We start from the raw sequence: 24,179 nt of genomic DNA, 5'->3' as shown, positions 1-24,179 counted from the left end.
CAACTACTAGAAACGTTTGACCTCTGTAATTGCAAAAAAAGGCTGTTGTACCAAATATTAACATTGGTTTTCTTATGTGTTCAAATACGTATCACACAAATAAATTGTTAAAAAATCATACATTGTGATTTCGGGATTTTTCTTTTTAGATTCTCTCTCTCACAGTGGACTTGCACCTCCGATGACAATTTCAGACCCCTCCATGATTTCCAAGTGGGGGAACTTGGAATAAAGCAAGGTGTTCAAATACTTTTTTTCTTCACTGTATATGTTGTTGCCAATTGCCATTATGTTATGATTATGTTGCTTACGTCATCTGGCATCTTGTCACCATGTTTCTTAATTGTTCCTGCCAAGTTGCCCTCCTAATGTTGATGTGTTACTGCCATGTTGATCATGTTTTAACGGCATGTTCCTGGTGTCATACTGCCTGGCTGCTGGGATTTTGTCCTTGTGAATCATGCTGTCACCTTCTCGTGTTTACTGACATTTCTATGCATCCACAATTGTGCGCCCACGTTGTCGTGTTGCTTCCATCATGTTGCCAGCTGCTGCATTTCTGACAGATTTTCGTTGGCTCATTGCCACAAAACAGTAAAATGTTTTTTTTAATTGCCTAAAGGCAGCCACTAATGTGTCCACATGGCTGTCACATGTCCGTCATCCTCAATTTTGACATCATGTCTCGTTGATCACGATTGATCTCACTTGTGTAGTGTGGCGGGAATTCATTCTCAGTGACCTCAGTGCATTGTGGTCATTGTAGTGTAGAGCCTTTTGGAGCAAGTTCCAAAAAAAGATTCAAATATACAAGCAAAGAAAAGTATTGTTTTTATTTTATTGTAAAAACACAAACTAATTTTTTTTGGGGATATAGTGATGGCCTTGACGACTTTCATCGGGTGAAGCGGGTGTCACTTGTCAATCAATCAATTTGTCTGAGAGTCAGGTAGCAGATGGGACCTCATACTGCTGCGTAGAAAGTAGGTCAGGGGGGCAGAGTCGACAAAATTGCAAGCAGTTTAGCACACTCCCTAATAGAAGATATGCACGTGAGCGCACGCACACGCACACACACACACGCACGCACACTGGCAGTTTTGGCACTGACATTCAAGAAATGGTCGTGTGCTTGTGTAGCTCACATTGATGACATAACCAACACGAGTTTCTGTATCTCTAGAAGAAGAAGGCTAATTTATTACTTACGTTGTAACACGGTCCATCACATGACCTTATGATGTAGATTGTCATGTTAATATTCGACTCACTGTCAGTAATGACATTTATTTAGTTTTTGAGTTTCCCCACAGCCACCCGTCATGTTGCCGTGGTTTCCTATTATCATGGCGGCATGTGGTTATATTGTTTTGGAGCCATTGTGTTATTTATGGTCTCGTGCCATGCACGTTCAGCACGTTCCAATGTTGTCAGTTTGTGTCACTTTGTTGATTTTTCAGACGTGAGTGCAAATGAAAGTTGCCTCGCAGTTACCAACATAACATTTTTGAAAGTATGACATTTAATTACCACCATCATCTGTTAGCTGGACTGAGATTTTGAAAAGGTTTGACTCATACGTTCACTTTTGAATACATCAAAGAAACATTGACTTTCAAACAGTTTCATCTTTATATTTGTGGACTTTTTATGGAACTTTCGTTTATCTGGTTTGTTATATGAAGGGTTAACGTCTAAACCGTACACATTTGTCATTAGGTCAACATGGTATCATATTTTCCACATACTGTACACAGGTAATGCAACAATATATTTTTAAATGTATTTACATTTTGTCACATTTTGTGGAGCTGATTATTTGCGTAAGGAGAAAAAATGCGGTGAATTCCCCCCTAAAATGAGCCATACTTTTAATCCACTTTTTCTTTCGAGCAAACACTCTCTTGTTGATGCGTTTATTCCAAATTAAGAAAAGTCATCAAAATCAGGTCAAATGTACTGTAATTATTACTATTACTACTACATTTCCAAAGTTATCTTCCCAACACTGCAAACAGTGGACTGGACACATCAGTCGCAATTGCAGACAAAGAAGAATGGATGGAATGGACTAAACCTGGTTTTAGAATGAGGAATGGATATTTCCTTTTCCAATGAAGACAGGACTTTTGTCTGATAGTCAGAAACAGTAAGCATCCTTTGTTGGGGAAGAACCATCCTGCACCTTCGCCCTATTGACCGTGAGCGTGGGCGATGAAGGGGGAGGAAGCTGCAAGGGGCGGGCGGTGGGTGCTTCAGTTGCCATGGCGATGCCAGGCAGGCCAGGCAGTCAGGGGAAGGACCGCAATGCCTCTCAGGGTGTGGCGTGGTGGACCCAGCGGGTGCCTGCCAGCAGCTCGTGCTGCGTTTTAGTGGGATAATCCAATGTAATCCCGCTTTGGCGTTGGGGGGTGGGGGTCAGGCCCTTCCCGCACTCGTCTCCCGGGATGCGGCGATGGGGGAAAGCAGTGAAGGAATTAGCATCTGTTAGCACTCTCGCCCCCACCGCTGCCGGGCAAAGGGAGGAGGGGCGACGCCGCAAACCATGCGTGATGGGCGCATGACCCCATCGCGCATCCCCCCCCCCATCATCCATGCACACCATCATCCATCCATCCCTCCTTCTGCCTTCTTCCTCTCTCTCTCTCTCCCTCATTACGGAAGCGTCCATCCCTCCATCTGGCAATCTCTTCTCCCATTCCTCCCCCTCATCCCTTTACATTCCCACATACTGAATCTTGAAATCAGTTTTTCTACACCTCTGTCCCGCTATCATTTATCTCCTTGAATATATCCATCCATCCCTAAATTCCGCCCTCCTTCTCTCGCTTCTGCTTTCGTTGCCACCGTCTTCCCTTTTGTCGCCGAAAGCCTTCGGTGCTCCCCGTTTAAATGCGGTGATGCGTTCAGGGGCCTTTGGGCAGGTGGGGCGCGTTGATGCGTTCGGAAATGTGCTTCGAGTTCGAGTTTCTCCTCGGCGGGAAGACGCTCACGTCTGGAGGGCAGAATGGCGTCCGGGTGACGGCGTGCCGCGTGAACGCAGCGGGTGAGGTCACATGACGTGCGCGCCACTCAGTCACAAACACAGAGTGTCCTATTCGCGCACATGCACACACAGAGTCACATTGTGTCACTGAGAGGCCAAGATTCCAGTTGTAAATGACTGTATGTGTGTGTGTGTGTGTGTGTGTGTCTTTAACAAAGTGGGAGTTTCCACTTTGTCATGTGTTGCATGTGATGACCATCTTTGTCCTTTACACTGAGTGCAAAGCCGCCTACATGCAGTTTGCGTTTTTTTTTTTTTTTTCAACTCCCCAATTTACGTTTTTTGTGCGTTTTCTGTAAGGCTAGAGATTGTTGCAAGATGACACCACAGACCTGGCTCGATAGGAAAGTAGTACAGTCGTTGGTGTCAAGGAAGTACACTCCACTGAGAGGTGAGCTTTTGTAGGCCTTTTTAAGTTTAGTCTGGGTTGTTAGTGGAAGTTACTCCTTTGATGGAATGTGCACCTGGGGAAATTAGATGTTTTTTTTTTTTTTTTTTGCTAATTAATACGTATGATAAGAAGTTTCAAGTAATCTTAATATAGTGGTTACGGAGTGTTTGGGACATTTGCCTCTCAGTCCTGAGGTTGGGAGTTCAAATCGCCAATTTGGAGTATTCCAGTTTCCTCCAAAACATGTTTCTAACCCTTCGGTTAATTATCGACTTGAAATTGTCCATAAGTGTGGACCAGTGCTATAGAAAACGGATGGACAGATCCACCGGTAGTTTTTGAAAAGTGTTCCAAAAATGCCACCAATTTGTTAAGAGCTGTCATCTGTATTTGAGTAAACAATGTGCGGTAATGAGCAAATAGATTTGCACGCACCAATCAGACATTGATGAATATGTTGGTACCTGTTTTTGTTTGTCCTCAGCGAACAAATTTCCAACTTCCGCGGACTGCGACAAATAATGCAGGCTCGGCCTTCCGAAACCTGTAAAAACACAAATCCCTTTACCCAAAACATATTGAAACCGAATTCATTTATAAACATCCATCCATAAGCCAAGCCGCTTATCCTCACAAGGGTCATGGGAAAGCTGGAGCCTATCGCAGCTAGCTTCGGGCGAAAGGCGGACTACATCCTGAGATGGTCCCCATTCTGTCGCAGGGCAGATATCGACACTATCACTGAGCGGGAACCAATCCCACGGTGCCTGCACTAAAGGCAGGTGTGTGTACCGCTACACTATCAGGATTTATAAGCACACTAATGATTAAAGAGAGAAATTTCTGTCATTATAATTTTGAATTTCAAATGAACTCTTCATTGTCAACACAACATTACGGTATGAGTACAGAAGTGAACTCAAACACTTACCATTTTTCCTCCACTGCAAGGAATTAAAATATCCAAATAACCAAATCTTTGCACCCGCCTTAATATCAAATCTACACTTTTCCTTCGGGCGAGCCCCAGCACGACACCACAGTGATGGACTCTGACCATCACCTCGCATCTTCTGTTATAAATTTAATCTCTTCATTTTTGGGGACATCTCTCGCAACTTCAAATCTCCTCACCCATCTGGTAAAATTGCCCGCTACAATGGATACAAATAATCAAGAAAAAAATCTCTTGCGAGGTCACAACAGTGACTGTTGCGAACATTAAAAAAAAAAAAAAAAGAACATTGACATCCTTACTTGTTAGGCAAGTGTAAAAAGAAATCAAACCTCTGCAGTGTGACAAGTGTGACGATGTCAACGTTGTCGTGCAGGAAATCGGTGCACTGACGCCACTGGTGGTCAGAAAGTGTAATTGCATTGTTAGGAGCGGAAATGGTGGCGTTCCTTTGTCCTCCCCTTGAAGTGAACAACACGTGACACCCAGGAAGTTCAAGTGGGTGGGAGGGATGTTTTTCTTCCCCTATCTATCCTAATTTTAATTATTTTAAAAAGACAATTAGTTTCTGTTGTCTGTAGAAGAAAAAAAAAAAAAAACAACACATACGCATGACTATACAGTGCATCGTAGTGCACCATCACATTTTTTTTGGGTTTTAGCGGTGCCATAATGTCATCTTTTTGGGGAGGGGGGGTAACTAGAACATCACGCCGTTGAGCACGTACTTTCACCAGACTTAAGCTGCTAATCAAAGTAAAACCAAAACAAGTAGTGCATCATCTTTGTGTTAGTCTCAAATTCATCATCGTCATCCTTCAGTATCCCCCTCTCAGCTGTGACCCCCTCCCTCCACAGCTCGCCCCTCACCCCCGCCTGACCTCCTTCTTTTTCTTTTTCTCGCTGGCTCCTTGCCCCCTCCCCAGCAGTCCATTTGCCCTTCGTCTCCATCTTTCCTTTCCTCTTCCTTCATCCCTTCCTTCTGTGTCCTTGCATTTCAAATCGTGCTGGAAACCAGCTGATGGCTTCTCTGCATTTTATTTCGTGCAGTTATTATGATTTTTTTTATTTTGTTGCAGCACATCATTTTTATGTTGTAGTTGTGATGTTGGCCCTGACTGTACGGTCATCCTCTTCCTCCCATCCCTCATCTCTTCACTTTCCTTCTGTTGCGTTCTTTGCGTTAGCTCTTTCCTCCACTCGTTTCCGTTATCAGTCCTTCTGCCACTCGTCTGTCATCTGTCCTTTTTTTCAGCAGGCCAATTTTCAGCCCTCCGTTATCCCCCATCTCTTGCCAGCACCCACCCATCCACATTGCGCCCATCCATCATCCATCCACGTTTATGGCCATTAAAGTGCATGATGACGACGATTATGATTGAGAAAGAGAACTCCTTGGTGGCTGAATGTCGTCCCCTGCTGGACATAGTGTTCGTGCAAACATGCGCTTAAAAAAACCCAAGAAAACTTATGTCAGACAAGAATCTTACATTTGTGAGACCTCGAAAAGATACAAAAAGGTAAAATGATTTTAATAAAGCACTTCAATCAGTATGAATGTAATACCTTAAACAGATTAATAGTAAATTTAATATGATTGTCGTCACCCTGTGGTGACCCCTAACGGGACAAGCCGAAAGAAACGTACGTATGTTGTACTGGGATCACGGACTCATGACTTCATGACATCAAACGGTCTTCATGAGTCTCTGTACTCATGTCTTTGTGTCCCAACTTTTATTTTCACAAAGTTTGATAGGCTTTTATCAGGTTTGCAAGATCATTTGGGATGGAAATGCCCAGAATGTCCCTTTTCAAGCTGTTCTAGCGGGTCTTTCCAACCTGGCATTTGAGACAGTTAGATTTCTCGTAAATGTGCAACATCTAAATAAGCTTAACCCTGAATGGATCACTCATGTTCCCCAGTTTAAATATCGATAACCGCTTAGTTCTGAGTGGCCCATATCACTGTGTGTGCTAACATCTAGATTAGCAACGCGACGTCCTTTGTCTTACGTTCAACTCACCAAGCGTTGGCTAGTTGGCCCACAAATAGAGAACACTGTCTGAAAGGGGATGTGGGTGAAAATGAAAAACACATGTAAGTTATCCTCCCATTCATTGGAATATGATGATCATCACTGGTGACAATGAACGCAACCTTTGCTATTTCATCTGTTGTTACATCATAAATTATGAATATAATTAAGTATTGTTGCTAAACACAACATGCATACTTTATAGACTTTATTTGGACGGCTGAGACTCGCTTGTGTAAAATCTGGAAATGGGCGCTAACCACCATCCACAACACTATGTCACAACGACAGCAATTTCAAATGTATTGCTTTTGCAAACCGTATACCGTTTATCCCATTTTATTATTAGTAATTAAATGTGTAACTTTCACTCAATAAACTCTCGTATGTGTTTGCAGACGATTCATCATCTGAGAGCGGCAGCGGCCTTCCCACGCTCACGCCGCCGTCCTCCTCCTCCAGCGCTCTCGTCAGGGAGGTGGAGGTCATCAACGGCAACTGTGGGTCTGCCCCGCTCGACTTCAGCACGCCCGCGTCGTCATCCTCCGAGGACCGGCGGCCCGTGAGCCTGAGCGAGCTCCCCCCTCAGAGGCTGGCGCTGGCGGGCGCCTCCCACCTGCCCGTCACCGTGTCGGCGGCGGCGGCTGCCCTGCTGGGGGCCCTGCATCCCAATGTGCCCGAGGAGCTGCGCAGGAAGTACCCGCTGGCCGCCAAACCTCCACTGGCGCCTCACCCCGCGCTGCCTGGGCCACATGCGCGCACCCCACACACGCACGCTGGCGAGCTGCGATTGGACCGCGACTATGGTGGCAAGGTGAGCCAAGTCACATTTTGCCCATTACAACTGTCTTTGCTCTTCCCTCAAGATTTGCATGTGGATGTTGCATTCCCCAATATGGCCAGCATTTAACAGGATTTTACTTCTGCATTTGTGCGGGTGTGAGCGCAGTCTCCCGTGTACAGTTCGGGCGGCAGCTACGACAGCGTCAAGATGGAGGCTAGCGCCGAGGACCTGAGCGCCGGCCGTCTTGGGGGCGCCGCCGCCCCCGACGACGATGACGATGAGCACGACGAGCACGACGACAGCGACAAGATCAACGACACGGAGGGCGTGGATCCGGAGCGACTGAAGGCCTTTAACGTGAGTGGGCGTGGCCACGAGCCTCTTCGGTACACGGCCGCGAGCGATAACGTCCGTTGTGTGCTCCTCCAGATGTTTGTGCGTCTATTTGTGGACGAGAACTTAGACCGGATGGTTCCCATCTCCAAGCAGCCCAAAGAGAAGATCCAGGCTATCATCGAGTCCTGCAGCAGACAATTCCCGGAATTCCAAGAACGAGCTCGCAAGCGCATTCGCACCTACCTCAAATCCTGCCGACGCATGAAGAGGAGCGGCATGGAGGTACCAGTTCTTGACTCACTCAGATAGTGGACCTGCCTGCATAATTCATACGACAACTGTACAATACACACAAGTACACTACTAAAGTGTCTGACTGTACTGAATAAGCGCTGCAAGTGAATGCTGACTGCAAACATTTCCGCTGGCCCCCGGTGGTGAACCGCGTGACTTCACAACACGGTTTTTGCCCCACAGACCCGGCCCACTCCACCTCACCTCACCTCCGCCATGGCGGAGAACATCCTGGCCGCCGCCTGCGAGAGCGAATCGCGCAACGCTGCCAAGAGGATGCGCTTGGACGCCTATCACGTGAGTCGCCACCATTGCACGTCAACCTTTTGGTCACAAGTGACAGGCATAGCGTAATCATCGGGGTGCGACCAACGAGCAGAACTTTTTTCTTTATTCTCACTACATGACTACATTTTATCCTGACGAAGTATTTGTGGTGGCATGTCCTTAGATTTGGACTTTAAAATAATGTCTACACATAAATAAATAAAGAACCCCCCCACCCCCACCTCCCTAAATAGGCTCAGTTGTAACTTAAGCTTGTTTTATGATATTTGATTTTCAGATCAATTTGCCCCCCCCTCCACGCACACAGACACACACACACACACACACACACACACACACATTTCATCATTAGACTGACTAATATGTGTTATGCGCAGTAATTGTTGCCTATATTGAGATTCTGGATGTGATTTTTAGACAATAACAAGTGAAAATATAGAGGTTGGATGCATTTGAGTCGGCTTGTTTTGTTCAAAACGAGCGCTATAATGCTTCATAAGTGAAGACAGTAGTGCGTTCAAATTGATTTCTGACGATATAAACAGTTATTTCATCTTATTGTCACTTCTTGTGTTTTTTTTATTTTTTTTTAGCAAATTAAATTAGCGAACATAGTTTTGGAGTGTGTTGTATGCAAAGTGTTTGCTGGCAATAGCGAACAAAGGGGTAGAAACTCAAGGAAAATGTCTTTTTCTTTTATTTCTTTTATTTCCTGAAAAGTTGTCATTTTAGAGGTGGGAAGCTTTCATAAAATACAAGTAAATACTGACAGTTTTTAGTGTGGTTGATTTCTATGTCCACACTGGTTATGTAGCAAATTTGGTCTTCAGTTAGTTATTTTCCAATGTCAGAAAAGAATTTTTAAAATGAAGTTCTTTTAAATAAAATACCACATACTCAACAGAGATACTGATTAATAAATGTTATTAAGGTTTATGGATAGCTACAGATGGCTTTTCCTAGTTCTATTGGACTTTCTCTGACCAACTAATCAGAAGACAGATAAGTGCCGACATCAGGGGCCCCCGCTCTGGCCTCATGAGGTCGACTGTGAAATGATATTGTTAAAAGAAAAAGTTGTGCCTGAATCCCCAAAAGTGTGGGTTGCTACTACAATTCAAAGTGAACATCATTTTTCTTGTGGTCAACAAGAGAAGCCAATGTGAACTTTGTGTTGGTGTTTCCAGGATGAACCCAACTCGCTGGATAAATTGTCCGGCGGCGGGGGTGGCAGTGGCATTGGCGGTGGCGGTGGCGGTGCTCTGAGAGAGCCGGCGTCACTTGTTCCCTCAACCTACTCCCTGGCCGCCCCCGCCTTCCCCAATCAGGAGTCGCAGGTCTACATCAACGGTGCCGGCCTCAGCTACGGTTATCGTGGATACCTGGGCGCTGCAGTGCAGCATCCTGTTTCCCTGACGACTGGCGCCGCTCCTCAGAGCAACGGTGAGGATTCTGGGTGGCGGAGCTTGTGCGATCACGTTCCTCCGTGTTGCTGCTGTCTGTTTTTTTCACCGTCTTTGGACCCTGTGATCTTAACTGCGGTTGACCTGACCTCTCTCCATTTCCGTCTTTTTTTCATCCCATCGTCATCTGTGGAAGTTGAATAAAAATAAGCAATAAGCCCATTTCGATACTTTGACACCTCTCAACCTGTGTCAAATGATGAATTGTCTCGTCTTTCTCATCAGGCCCTACAGACCTCAGCATGAAGTCGCTCTCATCCAGCAACGTGGCCGCCACCGCCAACCACTGTCTGGGTGGGCGGGGCGGGGGCGGGGCCTCGGCCCAACTCAGCCAACCGGAGATAGCGGCTGTGCGTCAGCTGGTCGCCGGATACCGGGAATCGGCGGCCTTCCTGCTGCGCTCTGCCGACGAGCTGGAGAACCTCATCTTGCAGCAGAACTGAAGAGCGCAGGCAGATGGGCACACACTTGCACACATTTTCAGCCTTTGCCGGACAACTTCTAGGAGAAAATGTGGCAAACGTATGAAATCCTTGGTGAGCACTTAAGGAGGTTATCCTGTTCTTCTGGCAATCAGCGTGAGCCTCAGAGAAAGAGCGACTTTGGCCCCTTTGGGAAGCCCTCTTGGACACTCCGGCTTGTACATAGAAGCACTTTTCCCCACTGCCCTTCCTGCTACTTCATATGCACCTCGGACGCCTGTTGACCAGAGCAGGAAATACCTCAATCATCCACTTCCTGCCCTGCTGCTGTAAATACTCAGCTGATGATGTGAAGGATGAACGTGTGTGTGTGTGTGTGTGTATATGCGTGCATGATTGTGTGCTAAATGCTAATGACTACTCCTTTATTACCTCCCACGCTAACGTGGCCGTCACGTTTCTTCGGACCTCCTCCGTCTCTTCTCGATGGACCTAAAGCTCCTGCCCCTCCTCGCTGGCGCCTCCCAGAGGACGAGGAGAGCATTGGGATTTTGCTGCTAAAACGAGAGGCGGCATTTCTGCCATCGACACACGCGAGACCTCACAAACGGCGGCGATGACGGAACACCAAATGCTTTCTTGTGTTGCGTGTCTCGTTTGGACTATTCCGGATATTCGGCAACAAGTCGCAATGCCTCCGTTATTGGCCAACATTTGTTATCTGGATCATCCAGTGATTTGTTGCGAGGAAAACGTAAGCCTTTTTTAAACTTGTATTCTTTTATTTAAAAACTTTCATTTAAGTCTGACTTTCTTTTTTTTTTTTTTTTTTTTTAGGTCGTACAGGTAGTCAACAAGTTGGTGACGTTACTGGATTTCAGTTCAGTGAGCAGCTTTGATTAGTCACAAATATGACAATAACTTGTCTTAATATCCCATTTTATTTAAAAAGAGCAACATTTTAAGTCCAACGTGAACTTCGTACACACATCGTCAACAAAAGAACTGGATGTCGCTAATGTCATCTAACATACGAGAACTAACTAGCGTGGTCTGGATTAATCAATGAGCAGCCTCGATTTGTCGGGAGGAGAATGTTAGCTTGGTTTAAATTGTTTTTATTTGATAAATTTTAATTTGCCGACTTGTATAGACTTACGGATGAGCACTGCAGGATTTAGTATGGCTAAGACAAGCTACGTTATGGTCAGCTAACAAGTCAGCAGGTAAAGGGGGCAACAAATGAGCGATTATTTGTGTTGACTGTTGAGCTTTTTGTTTGTTTTTGTGAAAAAAGACAAACTAGTATTTTTTTTCCTCTCCTTGAACTAACGTGTTGAAATGTTGCATTTGCACTTGACAAGTTAGCGTCTTATTTATCTGAACTTTCAGTACAATGATTAATGTTGTCGTGAGGAAAGAGTTAGCTGAGCATGAAATCCTATTCTTTTGTTAAAACCGACATCAACGTTCTTATCACACTTTTTTTTTTTTTTAATGGAACCTGAGGTCACATTAAGCTAAGCTATCAAAACAGCAAATGAAGGTTCTGCCTTTGCTAATCGGTTAGTATTAAAGTTTTTCTTTTTCTGTTTCGCAAAAATGACATTTATGAAAATAAACAAGCTAACAGAGAGGCTCGGCCAGAGGGAATTTCCAAGGCGACTTGTTTCCGACTGTGATGATTTTATTAGTGATGGAAAGGGGGCTAGGTGCTGCAGATTGCACTTTTTTTTTCTTTTTACACGCAATGCAGCTGATAATCACAAAGTCCTCACGATGTTAGGCGGTCTCAAACTGCGAGGGGTTAGCGATTGCGAAAGCAATTTGAGTTTTTGTGACTTGTTGGTTTTGTGGAATATACCCGGTTTGAACTGTGAAGAATCTTTTTGTTCTTGTTTTATTTTGTTGACAAATATGCAAAACCGGGAGAATCAGAAGCGGGTGGGCTCTTGGGAGCAATGATGTCACATGACTTGCGTTTCACTGCATTACAATCAGGTTTTAAAGGTTCTAAGCCAGGTTGTGGGGAAAAACACAAACACCCCGCTTTGTTTTCGAATCCAGCCCACTGATCATTTACGTTATCATTAATTATTGCATTAATTTCAGTTTTCCCCCAAAAATGTATCAATGACCATTTTCATCTCATCTAAGAAAGTGGTCAATAATTCATTGGATATAATATCAATTCATAAATCTATACGTGTGTGTGTGTGTGTATGTGTGTGCCCTGAAATTTACTGGTCAGCAGTCCAGGGTTAACCTTAGGTTAGCCTAGCCTCTTGGCTCATGTTATCTTAAATACTCGTGACCCCAAATCAAGACATACTTACATGGTCCAGCTACTTATTGTATTAGTGACTTTGCTTTAGAAATTACCGTTGTTATTTTTCTTTCGTTTTGTTAATATGTCTGTCTTTAGGATTCCAACTGGGATCGACTCCTCACCCTCACTTCATGCAGTTTCACTCATTGGAAGTGTATATGTTTACATGCGCAGAACTTTAACTTTCTCTGCCACAGTTCCTCATATTCGTGTTCTGTGATCGTTATTCATACTCCCCCACCCCCTGCCCCAAACCTCAAATCGACTGCCACGGCGCAACCCCTCCCAAGGGAAAAAACAACAATCAGCTCGAGACACAGTTGTAATTTAAATTGTCCACTTTTCTTCACCTTTGTTTTTGGTACCAGTTTTTCCAAACAGCTTCTTAACATTTAGCCGTGTGTGACTAAAGGATCCTAACAACTCGTGAGCATCTCACATGACTGAATGAGAGAGACGAACTGCTTTTAACGCTACCCTAGAGGTCCCGAGAAAGATACTCCTACTTTTTTAGCATTTAACTACGTGTGACCCAAGTTTGCTACTGTCTTGCGTAAAGCAGGGATGCTAACAGCTTGCTAAGATTTAGCCAAAGGTCATTTTGTTACCCTACGTTGTGCCAAGGGATTGCTAGTTGGGCTTCGTGTTAAACATTTAGGTCAGTGAAGAGATGCCAGACTTTCACAAGTACAACTAAGTGATGCTAACTCATGTTAGCATTTACCTATTGATTTCTGAAGAGATGTCATTAGTTTGTTAGCATTTCTACGTGTGACTAAGTGACACTAAATTCTTGTTACCATCTCAAATTAAGCTATGTTTATAGATAAAATATCATTTTCAGATGCTCACTGCGAGCATTTCAACCACAAGTTGGTGAGACGATGCCAACTGTTTGTGTGACCAAGTGATGCTAACGTCTTACTCACATCTCGTTATGTGCCATATCATCATGAATGCTAAAAGCTCTTTAGCTTCTTGCCATGTGAGGCTAAAGGATGCTCAGTGCTTACTAGTACTTCACCACAGGGCACTGGAGAGATACCAGCTCCTTATTCTGGACATGAAGGAAACTTCGCCTTGTGTTGCTGTACGTCAATATAAAGTCTCTTCAATATCGCAACATGTAACCAGAAAAGAGGCGTGGCTTCCTACGATTGATAGAAACACCATTTCTTTTGGCTATTTTGCAAGCAACCATTGACGACCATTTAACTTCTGTTGTTTCTCTATAGGCCTGCTTGTTGTGGAGGTCCTAAATCTTGGAAACCCAAACACGATCGTGCTTGGGTTCAGAACATCATGCCGATTTCCTCGCCCACCATTCTGAAGGCTTTTTTCATTTCCCTCTATTGCGAGTGGAAGATGCCAAAAAGTGCTCATAAACAGCGACGCTAATCTAATCCTCCATTGTTCTGTTCAAAAACTCCAGAACGTTGTATATGACGGAACATATTCTTGATGCTAATTGGCTGTTGGGATACAGCATCACACAAATTTGTGGCTCAAGTTGAAGTTTTCCAATTTCAGCAAATAGGCGAAGCTGCAAGTTTTCACTTGCTGTGTGGTGAATAGTTCAGTTGTCACCTGGTTGAATGCACCGTTTGTGTTACTAAGTGACGCTAACATTAATCAATATCTCACATGCCTCAGTTAGGAACTGGAACTGCCTGCCAACATGTCATAAATTACTAAGGTCGTGCCAATTGCTTATTAGTTGCTAAGTATGTTCATAGTTTTAGTGGTCACGAGAGACTGAACAAATGGCAATAGATTTTTAGCATTTGGCCACGTGACCAGAGATTGGCTGCCAGCCAATTTAGGGTGTACCCCGCCTCCTGCCCGAAAATAGCTGGGATAAGCTTAACCACCCCCACATCCCTTGTGAGGATAACTGGCTCAGAAAATTGATGGATGGATGGCCATGTGACTAAAGGAATTTAAAGTAGCAGCTAGCTAGGATCCATCTTTTTTAACCCATGAGGTATTGTAACTTCTTTTTAGCATTTAGCCAAATGTCGCTGAAGGGATGTTGTTTGGCATTTCTCCATGTCACTCAAGGATGTTAACAGGCTGCTAGCATCTTTTTTACATTTGGATTGTAACGGCTTGTTTGCTTTGAAACACACTAATGGTATAGCGTCTCTCCGCATGTCACTAATCGATGCTAACAGATTGCAATCATCTTACTGTACCTCAATTAGGGATGCTAACGGTTAGCTGAGTGCTACATGGTGAAGAAACAAAACTGAGCTCGAATTGAAAATCAAGAAAAAAAACACATTGTCTTAGTACCATTTTTTTTTTAGGTGGAGGGGGTTCAGTTGCGTACACACACACACGACACACACCAATCGGTGTAAAAGAATGAAAAGCCATTGAGACCAATTTTAGTGGTCTACTCGTACATAGGCTGCAGATGACACGTTAACCTCAGGAAAAAAAAAAAAACCCAACACCACAAAGTTTTTGTACAAACTCTCATTTTCTGCCCTCTTTGATACCATTTTCTATTTATTGTCTTTCTTATTCCATACAACAGTGGACCTATTGTGTTCATAGATTTGAATGAGACTTTTTTTTGTGTTTTGTCAAAGAGAGCATATCGTCAACAATTTAATGGTGACTTTTTTTAAAATGTGGTGTCACTGCGGACATTTTGTTTTCTCTCGAGACCTCCTGAGATGTACAACAGCTGAATATACTAATGATAATAAAAAAAAAACTGTGCTAATCACCTCAGCTTTTTTTCTTTTACAAGTAAAAACAAGAATATTGACACCCACCCTATTTTCATGATTTTTAGGAACATAAAAAGGCCATAAAAAAGAACACTACCAGAAAAAAAAAGTCATCACATTCCAAAAAGTGATTTTAGAAAAAGTCATGTGGACTACGCTGGGCTGCCACCCGCCGGGCGTCCGGGCCAGAAGTAGCGGGAAAGAGCTGTTGATTGACGTCAAACCGACGACTCAGCGCAACGCGAAGGTGTCGCCACCCGGAAGTAGGCGCGGCCTCGCTGAAAAGTCCGTGTCGGTCACGCGCACCTGTCAGCGTTCGAAGGCAACGCTCTTTGAATGACGCGTGTTCACGTGAGAGCCCGAAGCAAACCGGCTCTCACCTCGGATGTGCTTCCGCATTCCCAATGAGGGAAATAAAAAACCGGCCGGTCCGGTTTATCCGGAGCCCGCCGCCAATGCTCGATCCCGGCCGCCGCGCAGGAGGCGAGCACCGCGGGGCGGCTGCTTGTGCGCTGCGGCGGCCCTCGCTCCTGAGGTCCACGGGTCATGGAGGGCTGCTGCCGTTCTTGCATGCCGTGCTTCAAGCGGCTGTGGGACCGCATCTGGCCAGACGTCCGCTACCCGAGCGTGCCCAACCACGTAATTGCCAACCCGGCCGCGCGGTCCGCCGACATTCGGACGGTGTCGGGCGCCATCCGCGTGCCGTCGCCCAAAAAGAGGCCGGTGCAACTGTACGCGGCGCTCTTCGACTTCGAGGCCCGCAGCGACGACGAGCTGACGGTCCGGGAGGGGGACAAGCTTTCGGTTCTGGAGCAGCGGGGCGACTACGTCCTTGCCAAGAAACTGACCGGGTCTCTTCAGTCCGGACTCATCCCCGCTAACTACGTGGCGCTTCTCCAGGACGAGTTCGCCAAACACAAGTACGTGCGAGACGGCCGATCTCAGGTCGGTTGGAGCGGATGTCTTCAAGTTAAATCCGAGGGGTTCCGTCAGTTGGTGCTGGGTCAGTAACACGTGAATTGAAGGTTTCGGTGGTTCAGTTCCGGATCTACCCTGCAATAGGTGATATCTGGTTCTGATAATCAATGCACATTTTGAAGCTGTATGACTAAGATTTTAACTCTCAACCATACACTTAGAAAGGCTTTCTATACTCTTTAACACGTTTGTTTCTCTTAAATATACAGTCATGCACAGTAGAATGTACATTTCATTTAGGCCAAGGAACCATTTATTTTTACCACAAAAAAAAAGCATACAGGCCAAAATTTAGATCAGCCCTTTTTTTTTCTTATAAAGATTCAATGCACTTATCAAATTTTGTTTTGATCAATAAATATGAATATCAAGATATACATCCGATTTCTGAGCCGCTTATCCTGACGAGGGTCGTGGGAGTACCGGAGCATCGTAGGGCAGGAGGCGAGGTACACCCTGAACTGGTTGCTAGCCAATCGCAGGGCAAATAGAGACAGGCAACAGTCACGCTCACAACCACACCTAGTGGCAATTTAGAGTGTCCGATTAATGTTGCACGTTTTTGTGATGTGGGAGGAAACTGGAGTGCATGTTCTCCCTATGCAGGTGTGGGGAGAACATGCAAACGCCACACAGGTGGGGCTGGGATTTGCACCTCAGTCCTCAGAACTCTGAGGTCAACAATCTAACCAATTGCAGCACCATGCCACCTATAATATCCATCCATCCATTTTCTTCACCGCTTATCCTCACGAGGGTCACGGGGAGTGTTGGAACCTATCCCAGCTGTCAACGGGCAGGAGGCGGGGTACACCCTGAACTGGTTGCCAGCCAATCGCAGGGCACATTGCGACAAACAGCCACACTCAGAGTCACACCTAGGGGCAATTTAGAGTGTCAATTTAGATGTTGCATACTTTTGGGACGTGGGAGGAAACCGGAGTGCCCGGAGGAAATCCATGCAGTCACGGGAGAACATGCAAACTCCACACAGGCGGGTCCGGGATTGAACCGTGAGGCCAACGCTTTACCAGCTGATCCTCCGTGCCGCCCTAATTAATTCCAAGTATATTTGAATTTTCTTTGTGTTTAAAATAACTCAAAAAAGGTCTCAAAACTCAAGGTGTTGGATTTGTGACTCGACTCGGGACTTGCGACTTGATTCAGGACTTGTGGGCGAAGACGTGACTTAATTGTGACTTGCAAAGACGTGAAGGCACTCGAGTTCCTTGTCGGTAGTTTCAACGAAACCTGAGCCACACGCCCATGCTGACGCACGCACAGGCAGAAGCAAACGATCCCGCATCCTCCATCTTGAACTAAGCCGACCAGTTTGGTGTTTATATTGTCTCTCTTCTGTTTGTGTCTACGCGATTTAATCTCATTTGCACCGACAGAGGAGGGAAGAGAGACAAATGTTTAATTTTGTTGGGTATGGCGGTGCGCGCTTCCAACTCAAGTGGTCGCGTCCCGTGTGCGCAGGTGGTACTACGGCAACATCAACCGCACTAAAGCCGAGAAGCTGCTGCTGGCCCCCCAGAACAAAGATGGCTGCTTCCTGGTGCGCATTAGTGAGAGTCACAGTGACGAGTACACCATCTCAGGTCTGTTGGGGAACAACAGCGTTTCTACACTTTTATCCTCGTAATACGAGGGGTTTTCTCTCTTAAAAAGAAAAACAAGTACATTGGAACCCTGCATACTATTTTACCCCCTGCACATTTACCTGTTCTTGGATTTGATACATTTTGTTTTTGTTTTTCTGTGAGGAACCAGCGTACAAAAACAAAAATATCGTGTAACCCTTGGACTCATTCAAGTGGTCATTTACAACCGCTGATCACAACTGTGGCGTTATCTCTAAAAATCTAAATCGAAAGTTATTGTATTTTTTTTTTTTTTTTTTGGGTTAAAAACTGAAAGTTTAAATGAAAATGTTTCCAGATCCAACTTTATGCTTTTGAAATTCACATTTTTCTACAAATGACTTTTTTTTTCCCCCTCAAAATGTTAAATCCTCCTATTGATTTTTTTTTTTTTTTTTTTTTTTTTTTCTTGGAAGAAAAAAAAAAAGCCATACATACAAACTGTTATTTTCAATAGATAATGACTACATTCTCATATGATCATGACTTTTTTTTTTTTTTCATTTAGCAATTTTTTCTCAAATCAAGGATTTTGTCTCATAAAAATCCTGCTTTATCACAGTAAAATGAATGGCTTTTCACTCGCTGAAATGTTTTGTTAATATAAGAAGAGATCCAAGATTGTCTTTGCATAGTTAACATTATTAGCACATTTTTATTATATAATTATCCCATCTTTAATCGAGCGATTATTTGTAAAATAATCATTTATATTTCTCATAATTTAACATTGCCCCTCCCCCCATATATTTTCAAATTTGAAATCAAACAAATTTATTGTCCTATTGTGATTATTGATAGTCTTTTTTTTTTTTTTTTTTTTTTAAATGTTATTGTCATTGCTATGTCACCCAGTTTTTCTCTTGAGCGGCCTTCTTCCTATAGTCACCCCCCCCCCCCCCCCCTCCTTGCGTGGTCGTTTCAGCCCGCAGCGACGGGAAGGTTCTCCACTTCCGGGTCCAGCGCTCGTCCATCGGTGCCTATTTCGTGTCGGACAAGATCTCCTTCGGGACGCTGGGCGAGCTGGTCTCGTACTATCAGAAGAACCCTCGCAGTCTGGGCGTGCAGCTGGCGGAGCCGTGTGCTCAGCAGGTAACACATCGTGCGGCCAGATTTTAAGACACATGCGCAACAATTTGAATTTTGCATGTTCGCCTTGAGCTCATCTTTTCTTTTCTTTTTCATTTTGGTCCAAATAATCCTTTTTTTTTTTTTTTAAAAGAAAAAAAATCAAAACTTTAATCTCATGAAAAAAAATCCAACATTTACTCCTCAAAAAATGCTACATTTTCTCCAAACTTTATATTCTTGTAGCCTCGACCTTTTTTCTCATGTTCTTTTTTTGTTCTCATCATTCAAATTTTCTTAAATCCACAAAACATTTGAAAAATGTAACAAAAAACTACTTACAACTACTTTTTAATTTGTAAATGTCAAAACTACTTTTTCAAACAAATTGTTTTCAAAGGAAAATTTGTACTCATTTCAATAAATATTTTCTTCAGAGTAAAAAAAAAAAATACCCTTGTATATTCCAGATTATTTTTTTCCTCCCTCATAATTTCAAATGTATTCTCTTAATATAATTTATTCAGGTTCTGTGCTCCCAAATACGCCTTTGTAATATTAGCACATAATGTTGACAAAAGTAATAGAAATGATGATCATCATTTGAAAAAAATAAGATAAAAATCACTTTTGTTGAAATGTAGTCACAGTAATTGTGTGGTGTTAAAATGGTATTTATTTCAATTTCCAAGCATTTCAATGCCTTCTTAATGTTGACAAGGAGAAATGGTGTAAAAGCACTTTTGTATTTTCTTTGTGTACTTGACAAATGTTATTTAAGATCATTGAACATTTCGGTTATTTGTCATTCATTTCCAGAAAGATTTTATTTTTTTTTTTTACATTTTACTGACTTGTCAAAAGGCAAACAATTGCACTGTCCATCATAGTAATCGTAATATCAGAACATAATGATGAGAAAAGGAGCTAATAATGATCGTCATTTGGAAAAAAAAAGATAAAAAGCATTATTCAAATGTAGTCACAATAATTGTTTGGTGTTAAAATTGACTATTTCAATTTCCCACCATTTCAATGAAGTGCGCTTCTCAATGTTAACAGGTAGAATTGGTGTGACAGCATTTTTGTATTTTCTTTGTGTATGTGACAAATGTTATTTAACATCATTTAACATTATGATAATTTGTCATTGAAATATTTTTTCTTTTTTTTTTTTTTTTTTTTTTTTTTTTTTTTTTTACATTTTGGTGACTTGTCCAAAGGCAAACACTTGCACTTTCAATCATGTTTGTGGCACACTAAAAATTAATAAAAGATGATCACCAAATGTGGTCTCGCTTGTCTTCTTCATCAGTGCAAACAAACAAAGCTTTATCTTCATCGTCATCATCGTCAGCAGCAGCAACAGTCCTTGAGGTTCCTCTGATGAGAGTCACCATGGCCCCTCCATCTTGTGACACTGTTCACACACAGTGGCCTACGCACGCGCACACACGCTTTGCGTGTCGCGGCGTCAACTGACCTGCTTGTGCTCTGTGCAGCGGGAGCTTTACGACATGGAGCCTTGGGAGCGGCCTCGAGAGGAGTTCAAGCTGCACCGCAAGTTGGGCGAAGGTCACTTTGGGGAAGTCTGGGAAGCGCTGTGGACGGCGAAGAACAAGCGAGTAGCCATCAAGATGCTCAAGCAAGGTACGCAGCCGTCGCTGACGTGCACTTCGTACACTACGTGTGTCTCCGCGGAGGCCACTTAGAGGACCCTCACGCAACTTTTGTTGACTGTGTTCCTCACGGTCTATCCTCGTTTATTTAATTTCTTTCGGCATAATGACAATCAAAGCAAGTCATCTCACGAAAGAAGCAATTTGGAGGATAGAACTAGTGAGTGAGCTTTTGAAAAACAGGCTTCAAGTCATTTGAAGTTTACTGTCAAACTAAACCTAAAACAAAGACTGACACATTATGTAAATGCACGTATGAGGCTCAAGGTGGCAATTTGCTGGCGTTTGCCACCACGAGTTGAGAGTGGCGTCGTTGTGGTGTTAGACAGCACATTTGAAAAGGGACCCCCCCACCCCAAAATATTCATACCGATGAACAGTTCGCAACTGTATGCAGGAGAATGTGCAGTCATCCTTACTTTGTTTTTCTTGCCGTAAGCATGGAATGCTCCAACAATTTGCCCTCACTAGCTTAGCATCGCCGTAGGCACACAGCGAATCGTAGCATGTTGTAGCTACCTATGGTTCATATGTGAGTCACTGATGGAGAAGTGGCGCACAGGGCTGACTTTGGTGCAGGCAACTTGGGATCGATTCGATTGGCAGTGATGGTGTTGAAATGTCCCCTCTGACTGACTGGCGACCAGTTCAGGGTGTTGTCTGCCTTTGGCCTGAAGTTAGCTTGTGAGAATAAGCGGCTTGCTTAGAAAATGAATGGATGGTTCATATTTATGCTCCCAAGCGGGAAAACATCCATGCTCCTTCCTGGCAGGCGGCGAAGGAGCCTCTTCCAAATTTGGGCATGTTTGCACCGGCGTATCTTAGCGAATAAACATTTTAAGTATTAGTCTGCAGTCAATAGAAATGAAAAAATTAAGAAATTGATAATAACAAGAATTTGTGTCTGCAGCTTTGACTATTTCCTTCAATGTTTCTGCTTGATTGTCAGAGGACACCAAACAGGACGAGTTTGTGAAGGAAGTGCAGGCGCTGAAGAACCTCCACCACCCCAAACTGATCCAGCTGCTGGCCATGTGCTCACGAGGAGAACCTGTCTACATCGTCACTGAGCTGATGTGCAAAGGAAGCCTCAAGTCCTACCTGGCCTGTGAGTAGACCTAAAAGCAGGGGAAAAATGGCATCAGATTTTTTTTTCTTTTTTTTTGTTTTTTGAGGTACTTGAGGCCAAACACTGTACAAAAAGAAACACTGCAAGTAATTCGACAAGTACATTTAAAAATGTCAGTACAAATGATGGATAAAGTGGTGAAAATGAGCCAAATGGTGAGATAAAACCAATAGGCAAAGTTATTTTGTATAAACTGTTGAGAATATGGAAAGAGGGGCGGGGACAAGCCAAACTTTGTTCACACACAAGATGCACTTTTCACATACAAATAGAAGTTTACGCTCACCCTTTGTTGTGCACACTGTCAGGAAAAAGCACACGCTCAGGAAACGTAAACTGAAGCGAAACTTCAGAAAGTCTACCTTTTTTATGTGGATTCTGTTTGTACGTGAAACTGCTGCATTTGAGTTACAATAAGTTGTTTGCTTGAAATCTACCACTAAGTTACATGAGCTTGTCCACGGTGTTTCTCATTCTACTTTAGCAAAAGTTAATGTTCTTCAGACTCAAGGAAGATGTTTTTTCATTGTGGTAGGACCGTTTCTGAAACATATTTGCAAACTGTCATATCACAAAATACTTCAAGGTCAAAGTGTCATCACTATGAACATTCTAAAATAGATATTGTAATGAAAAATGCATATAACCTTATTCACCTCAATATCTGTACGAAAAAATAAATATGAGCGGAGAGTGCATCAACCATGTGGAAAGTTGCTGAAGTGTCATTCGACATCCAAGTGGTCGCCATATTGGCTGCATCTCCTGTCCGTGACGTCACCCCGGATATTCGACATTGAAAACACGCGGTGGACCCTACTATGGGACACGAACACGCCCCTTCAGACACGGAAGCTCTTTTCGAAAAGGAGAACTTCACACACCCGAGTGAAGTTACCGGGGCAATATTACCTTATTGTTTCGAGCCAAAGTCAGATGATATGCGATCACGGCCAAACCGCCTCCCCGTCCGATCCCTTTCCGTGGCGGAGATGAGCCACCCCGGCCGACAAGGCCGGCGTTGGCTCAGCCGCCTCGGCCAGGGTGGCTCATTTTTGGGACCGAGGTGGCTTATCACGGACCCGAGCCGGGTTGCTTTATGGTGTTGTCATCGCACGAGGCTGAGTGCGCCATTGTCGGGAGCGTTGTTCATAGCCGTTGCCATCCGCGAGGCGACGCGGCAGGCTTCGCCGGCGAGGCGACGCTGTCGACGCGCACATCGACACATTTAGCACGCCTGTCATACGTACGCAGATCTTCTGTTACGTTATGAGAGATGGATTATGTGGTCCGCCCAAAACTATTATTTTTGTTTTAGTAGCTGTATACACACCTATCTGTCATTTGGAACCCACGAAGCTCTCGTCGTTTGCACCCGTGCAATCCATTTTTCATGATGAACCGGGTCTCTTGCAAACTTATGAAGGGTAAATCCATCCTCCCGAGTGTTCAAGCAATGTTCAGCAATGCAACGAGCCGGCATTTTGGCTAACACGAAGGAACAATGAGCTACCTTCCCGGAGGTAAAACTAATATAAACAAACGAGTCCACTTGAGGGCGGTGCCGCCATGTACGTCACTTCCTGCTTCTTCTTGAAAACAAATCCCTCGAGAGGATTTTCACGGCGGGCGTTACAAAAAGCTGTATACGTCAAAATCACGTTTTATGGTGGGGAAGAAAAAAAAACCCATATGTCCGTGTTGGCTGCCGTTTTTTTCCATTATCATACTAAAAATCATGCATTTCATGACAGTGGCCCTTTAACAACTTGTCTCCCAACAAACTAATAGCATTCGAATCGTGCATCATTGCCACTCACCCATCTGTGTTGAAAAGCGTACATGTGTGTGCGTGCGTATGTGTAGCTGCCGAAGGCCAGGTTTTGACCTCGGCGCACCTCATCTACATGGGCAGTCAGGTGGCGGAGGGCATGGCCTACCTGGAGGACCGAAACATCGTCCACAGAGACCTGGCGGCCAGAAACATCCTGGTGGGCGAGGACCTGGTCTGCAAGGTGGCGGACTTTGGACTGGCTCGCATTATCAAGGTGTGTGCCCGAAGATGACTTGTGTCCATTGTAAAATGAAGTTAAACAGTAAATAGCATTCCACCCTCCCCTCCTAAAGTTTCAGGAACTTTTACTGCTTGATTCAGTTCCCTCGTCACTAACTCTATTTGGGAATTTTTATGTAGAGCGCAGGTGTCAGACTCAAGGCCCGGGGTCCAGATCCAGCCATTTTATGTGGCCCGCGAAGGCAAATCAAGTGTATCAACTTTTTTGTTGGACATTTTCCAGGACAGCGTGTACACGGCTAGCCGGAACACCAAGATTCCCGTCCGGTGGACGGCGCCCGAGGCCGCCATCTACCAAAAGTTCTCGGTCAAGTCTGACGTGTGGTCTTTTGGCGTTCTACTCTACGAGATGATGTCGCGTGGCAAAATGCCCTACGAAGGTAGGTAACATTAGCCTTTAGCACGCAGTTTCACAATGTACATTTTTTGGAATGAAATACACGTAAAACCATTTTGCACAATACAGGTACGCACTTTTCAACTTATTTAAAATATCACAATTGCTTTTTTTTTCTGA

The 24,179-nt window shown here is 44.1% G+C and overlaps 1 protein-coding gene across 5 annotated transcripts in view; it reads left to right on the top strand.

Annotated features, from left to right (window-relative positions):
- The window catches only part of LOC133504481 (nucleolar protein 4-like), a 59,574-nt gene that overhangs the window by 33,468 nt on the left and 1,927 nt on the right, over positions 1–24,179 (top strand). For 3 of the 5 annotated variants that reach the window (XR_009795971.1, XR_009795969.1, XR_009795977.1), the window contains 7 exons: positions 6,830–7,245; positions 7,381–7,572; positions 7,645–7,833; positions 8,029–8,142; positions 9,321–9,576; positions 9,822–10,772; positions 10,856–15,628. Coding sequence is in view for 2 of the 5 variants with exons in the window: in XM_061826753.1 (XP_061682737.1) it covers positions 6,830–7,245; positions 7,381–7,572; positions 7,645–7,833; positions 8,029–8,142; positions 9,321–9,576; positions 9,822–10,039 (1,385 nt within the window). In the remaining 3 variants the exon portion in view is untranslated. Of the gene's footprint in view, positions 1–6,829; positions 7,246–7,380; positions 7,573–7,644; positions 7,834–8,028; positions 8,143–9,320; positions 9,577–9,821; positions 16,009–17,548; positions 17,671–18,637; positions 18,805–20,282; positions 20,431–21,408; positions 21,568–23,454; positions 23,637–23,885; positions 24,043–24,179 lie in introns of those variants that run through there. The other 2 variants (XM_061826764.1, XM_061826753.1) reach the window with 2 other exon arrangements.

The sequence above is a fragment of the Syngnathoides biaculeatus genome, chromosome 2 (genome assembly GCF_019802595.1).
Source record: "Syngnathoides biaculeatus isolate LvHL_M chromosome 2, ASM1980259v1, whole genome shotgun sequence".
NCBI lineage: Eukaryota > Metazoa > Chordata > Actinopteri > Syngnathiformes > Syngnathidae > Syngnathoides > Syngnathoides biaculeatus.
This window is presented reverse-complemented; position numbering and strand designations above follow the sequence as displayed.